Below are 6170 nucleotides of genomic sequence, written 5' to 3' on the forward strand. Positions count from 1 at the left end.
AATAAATTAAAAAAGCCTGCTATCGATGGATGCAGCCTGCTATGCATGCCCGGCTTTGGCATCGATATAGCCTGCTATGCATGTGAACACCGCCACGCATGCATCTAGTGACCTCGACCTAATCGCATGCATGCACGCCGACATGCACGCATCGATCCGTGCCGCACGGTTGCCGGTGGATTCAGTCGCTCCACAGCGTCGTTTCACGCATCGCAGGCATACGTGCCGGTGGCAGAAGGGGCAGGCTGCACGCACGGTCGCGTCCATATGTCGAGGCATCGGTTCACGCCGCAGGCTGCACGCACGCTCGTGAATAGGAGGCAGCCGGCCGCCAATGCAGAGCACGCAGAAGGGGGAGGCAGGCAGCCGCCAACGCAGAGCACGCAGAGCACGCTCGCATCGATTCACGTTCACACATTGATGATCACATCGGTTCACGCACGCACCGAGTCACGATCTACGCCGTTTGCGCGTGTACCCACCTCGTCTCCCCCAGCTATTTAAACTGCCCTTCATTGCCTCTTCTTCTACAGATCCATCTGCACCTCCAACTTCTCTTCTTCCCCCAAAAGCCAAAGCCGTTCCACTCAACGAAGCGAGCAAGATGCAGTACAACGGGCCGACGTTCCAAGCGCCGCCCTCCGTGCCGGAACGGCGGTACCCCGCCAACGTCGTTGTCGAGGAATCCCTCCGCGTGTGGGCGTTCTCCTGCTGGAGGGGAAGCACTGAGCTTGCATGGGGGTTCCTCCGTGCGGGCTTCCACCACCTCCCGGCGGGCTCGCCGCCCATGTTCAACCTCGTGGAGCAGCGTCCCCACGCCAACGCTCCAGTGGTAGGGCTCGTCGTCCACTTCACCAACAGGTTCGATGCCTACTACCTGCTCGGCAAGGTGTATTGGTGTGGGTACGAGTTCATCGCATTCACGACCTATAACATCTTCACCGACTTCGAGAGCGTCTTCCCCGCTCACAACCGCATGCACAGCCTCCCGTACTACCTTGGCGACAACGACCTTGAGGAGGAGGAGTACTGAAGCCGGCGGCGAAGAAGACGGTGAAGCCGGCGGTTAAGGTGAAGATGATGGTGAAGACATGGCGGTGTTGCCCTAGCTACCCTATCTATCTACTATGTAGTGTGAGTTTGGTGTGTGTGTTGCCCGAGCTAGCTACCCTATCTATGTAAGGTTAATTATTATTATCTATCGGTGTCTATGTAAGAACTTATGTTGCCCTAGCAACCCTATCTAAGTTAAGTTATGTGTGTTATATTAATGCTTTGTTATGTTTGTATTTTGTGTGTCCCAAGTTTAGACACGGCTAATTGCGTGGGAAAAATTAACCAAACAAACTAAAAATGATGTGTTTATAGATGCCTTCTAAAAATAAGAACATATTGTGCATTTGTACACGGCTTTGGTTTGAGAGCTCTGTATTTTTTAGGTATTCAAAGAATACTTTGGTTTTCAAAAATATTGAAGTATCAAATACTTTGAGATATTTGGCTTTAGTCAAAAGTGTAGTTTTAACTACACTATGTTTGAAGTATATAAAAAAGAGGGTTAGACCTCTTTTTCTAATCATGAAGTATTGGTTCGCTAGGCATAATAATACTGCGGTTTGCAAATACTTTGATTCTAAAAAATGAAGGGACCCATAAAGGAAAGCCAAAAAAATTCCTCAATGAGATAGAAGAGATTGGGCAATCAAATTAATGAAAAAAGCAATCAGAAATAAAAAAGAACAAAGCAATCCTTCCTAAACAAAAAAACGAAACATCGCTTGTTTCTGGGCTTTCTCTTTGGGCCCGCGAACTAGGTTTTTTTAGCAGAACTGACGAACTCGAGGACAAAAGTTTGGCAAGTGCGAGAGAGAAGAGATGAACTTGATGTATATCCCTTGTGCTGCTAAAGTACTACTTACTGTCATCTAACGAGCTAGGGTATGATCCAACACTCGAGGTTATTAGCTAACAAAATAATCCTATCACTGAACTGGTAGTTGTTTTTGGCCGAAACTGAAAGTGTCGAAACTTAACAGTAAACTGCATACATTCAGAGATCGACAGTTGCACTAAACAGAGTTGCATTTGAGATAAACAGACTTGGATTGCTAAACAGTGGCAACAACAGTAGACAAACATCTCTAACGAGAGATGGCCATCAAGTAAAAAAATCCTAGAGCAAGTATTCCTAAAGCTATCAGATTGGATTGCTTCTTCAACTCAATTAGCTGCTTGAAGTTCTTGTTCATCTTCTTCAATTCCGTCTTCAGTTCGACATCTACCACCGTCGGGTATTCCGGACGCGCTGCTGCTGCCGGAGCGGCACTGTCATGGGGTAGATTGGACTCCTGGATTGCATTCCCCCTCGAATCCAGCAAGCCCGACCCTTGAAGCCTCTGGATGTAATCATCCATCCACTCGAAATGGTGGCATTTCTTCACGATCTGAAAACGAAATCATGTAACCTAAATCCAAATCTGACAGATTTTTTGAGAAATTAGAGATAAAGGATGCGAGGAAAACTCAGATCTAACCTGCCCCTCCGGCTTGCTCTCGCATTTGACGAACTCGCGCCCAAAGTTCCCACTCTTCTCCTCCTTCGAAGTCAACCGCTTCAGTGGCGCAGTCCGTGGGCAGTCAGTGCATCGAGTCATCGGCACTGGACCATACACCGGCCACGTGGAACGGGGGGCTGACGAGGAGGTCGACATATCGCCCGAGAGGAAGAAACAGAGGAATTGCTCGAGAGGAAGAAGAACGAGAAGATGGGGAAAGAAACAGAGGAAGTGCTCAATCTGCTCGATGCCTTTGTTTGTCAGATGGAGAAGAGGAGAAGGGGAAGCTATATTGACGATTTGCCACATTGTATTTTGCAGTTTGAATATTTGAACCAACTCTTAACACTGACATGTGGTGGTCATGTGCGAAAAATACAATTTCATATGTAAAGTGGGGCAGATCGTAAAAAACCCGAGAAGGATAGTGCAGTAGCCAATCAGGATGCATCACGCGGATCGCGCATGCCTGCCCCACATCTGACGGGTGGTGTTTGGCGCTTGGTAGGATCCGACGGCGCACGTTCGACGCTAGGGTTTGAAGCATTTCTGCGGGGTTATGAGCGAGTCAACGGGGTTATTAGGGTTTGACCATATTTCAAATGGCCATAACTAAATTAGAAAAAATCGCAAAAATATAAAACAAACATAGTTCGTCCGTTTATGAGACCTAGTTACCAAAAAAAAATATAGGGCCATTTGCATTTCTGTCCCTAACTCGAACCACCTAATCAGATATACCCCTAATTCGAAAGCCTGCTCAAATTTGCCCCTCCGCCGTTAGGTGCCCTTACAGAAAAGCCCTTCTGCGCCGTTACCGTCCGGTCAAACAACTTTGACCGTCCTGAAAAAAATAGCAAAAAAATTTAAAAAAATCTAAAATTTTGTGAGATCGAAGATACTCATGTGCGCAAGGTGCGTGCAAATTTTTGTGCTATTTGGACATTCCAGGAGCTCGTGGCGAGGAAAAACAGTTAATATGCACGCTTGTGAACAGTAAATTTGAAATAAAATAGCAATAAAATTCAAAAAATATGAAATTTTTTGGCATCAAAGAGGCTTGGGTGCACAAGGTGCTTGCAAGTTTTTGTGATCAAATGACTTGCGAGGAGCTGTCGCAAGAAAAAACAAAATAGTCATTTTTTCCCAAGTTTTTTCCCGGGCCAGATTTTGTTTTTTTCTCCACAAGCCCCTCCAATGTCCAAACACAACAAAAATTGGCACGCAGCTTTTAGACCATAGCCTCTTTGATGCCAAAAAATTTCATATTTTTTGAATTTTCTTGCTATTTTTTTGAATTTACTGTTCACAGGTTTACATATTTACTGTTTTTCCTTTGACACGAGCTCCTGGAATGCCCAAACAGTATGAAAAATTGCACGCACCTTGCGAACCTGAGTATCTTTGATCTCACAAATTTTCAGATTTTTTAGATTTTTTTTGCTATTTTTTTGGGGCCGGTCAATGCCCTTTGACCGGCTTTGACCGGACGGTAACGGCGCATAAGGGCATTTCTGTAAGAGCACGTAACGACGGAGGGGCATTTTTGAGCAGGCTTTCGAATTAGGGGCAAATGTGAGTAGTGGGTTCGAGTTAGGGACACAGATGTAAAAGACCCAAAAATATAAACTCGGTATAGGGACGTTTTTTTGAAAAATCATTTTTTGAAGTGATCTGTTGAAATCAAGTTCAAATGTTTTTAAAAAATTCAAAAAAAAATCAAAATGTTGTAATTCTTGTGCACATAGCCGTCATATGTGACAAGGTTATGAGAAAAAAAATATAAACTTGGTGTAGGTCATTTTCATGAAAAAAGTCTTCACACAAATGAGCTATCACCTATGAACATTTTCAGAGTTCGTAGAATAGGGAGAGAGGGTTTAGGGTTTGAAAAAAAATCAAAATAATTTAAAAAAATCAGAAAAATCTCCATAGCTTCATTTTGGAGTGAGTAATAAGGATCTGAACTTACTTTTTCATTTTCATATCTAAAACATGTTATTTGACAGTTTTGAATTAAAAGCATATTTTTCCAAAAAATGTAGTAATATGAATATTAATCAATAAATAGTGAGACTTCGTTTTTACCCTATATATATGGAACAAGTGTTAATAAAAATATATATGCCTCATTTAGGCAAGGTAAAAAAAACTTGATTTCAAATAGGGCTGTTTACCCTAGCTTTCGAGCTCGTTTCTAGCACATTTCTCATTCGGACTATTCACCTACGAATATTGGACTTCAAATGCTCGATCAAATACACCGCACGGAGCAATGAACCTCCAATGTTCAACTTCAACTTTGACTCGAACCCAAATTTTGGCCCAAATTCAAATATTGATTTAAATTCAAATTTTGATGGAAATTTTAATTCTGACTCAAATAAGAAACCAAAGTAGAAGCAACATTATTACAACTGATAAGTTTTCACAGTAGCTCAAATCTACCAAGTTTTAAGATGCCAACATCTTAATACAAATCTACCAAGTTTTAAGCGATCCACTCGCCCTCAAATTGACAACACAAACATTTCCCAACAACTTAATTCAAATTTTCGACTTGCTCCTTGTATTTGCAGCTGGCTTCACCGTCTTGCTCCTGGTTTCCCTAGTTGAGATGCTCTTTTCTTTCAGACTCTTGTTCCTTTTGATCTTGGGCTTTACTTGGGGTTTTCCTCGTGGAGGTGCTGATGGAGTAGTTGCACTCGCCGAGCACTTGGCGACCATTTGACGGTCATCTATGGGTTCAGTAATCTTTAAAGGCACAATTGGAAAAATTACGCCCTCCTCTTCCTCTCTTATAGATTCAAAACCATCAAAGGCCATGGTTTCAAAATCTTCTGCTTCTTCATCTCTTGGCCTTTTCTCCCTAGAGCTGGTAAATAAAATTATAAGCCATAGGCAAAAAAGAGAACAAATGCAAACAAAAGGGTAGCTACATTCTACAAAGGGTGCAAACACATACCAAGATGCTTCATTTGCTGCTGCATTCTCCACTGCTTCATTTGCTGCTACATTCTCCACTGCATCTTTAGTCTCCATTGCTGCTACATTCTCCTCAGCATTGGCTGTTGTCCATCTTTCCTCCTCTCCAAATGATGCATCCACTACATTGGTACAAAGCCTAGCAATATGCCCCAGAACTCCACATTTTTTGCAAGCACGCTTCTTTGGTAGACGACCCTCCTCACGTGCTCTAATCATCTGGTTCCTTGGTCTTCTTGGTGGTCTAGTAATGACAGGAGCGTGGAGTTTCAACCCTGGATCTACTATGTTCCATTGATCTTTCCCCAATAGTGCAGGCACATTCTCAGCATAAGCAGCCATAAATTTGGCAACAAAGAAATACTCAGAGCAATATTGATCAACTTCACCATCTGCACCCCCGATAACGGTCATCAGATGTAGGGCATGTATGCATGGCTTCCCACGGATCTGCCATTGCCTACAAGTACATTCTCTAGTACTTAGGTTCACAGGATACCTCCATACCCTATTTTTAGTGTCAGTATAGGTAACCTCTCCCTCTTATGTACCAGATCGAATACATTTCATCTTCAGTCCTCTTGCCTTCAAGTGCAATGCCTTAATCAGTGATGGGAGCATTTGATGACC

The 6170-nt window shown here is 43.3% G+C and overlaps 2 protein-coding genes across 2 annotated transcripts; both read right to left on the minus strand.

Annotated features, from left to right (window-relative positions):
• Positions 1–2141: 2141 nt before the first annotated feature.
• LOC147992102 (uncharacterized) lies at positions 2142–2711 on the minus strand. The gene is made up of 2 exons (XM_087539716.1): positions 2535–2711; positions 2142–2444 (listed from the first exon to the last, which is right to left on the minus strand). The coding sequence occupies exons 1-2, from the start codon at positions 2709–2711 to the stop codon at positions 2142–2144; spliced, it is 480 nt and encodes a 159-aa protein (XP_087395842.1).
• Positions 2712–5102: 2391 nt separating this feature from the next.
• On the minus strand, positions 5103–5954 carry LOC147992103 (uncharacterized). Its single transcript, XM_087539718.1, has 2 exons — positions 5521–5954; positions 5103–5430 (listed from the first exon to the last, which is right to left on the minus strand). The coding sequence occupies exons 1-2, from the start codon at positions 5952–5954 to the stop codon at positions 5103–5105; spliced, it is 762 nt and encodes a 253-aa protein (XP_087395844.1).
• Positions 5955–6170: the final 216 nt, after the last annotated feature.

This window comes from Triticum urartu, chromosome 1A, assembly GCF_056163025.1.
Source record: "Triticum urartu cultivar PI428250 chromosome 1A, HENAU_Tu73, whole genome shotgun sequence".
Lineage (NCBI taxonomy): Eukaryota > Viridiplantae > Streptophyta > Magnoliopsida > Poales > Poaceae > Triticum > Triticum urartu.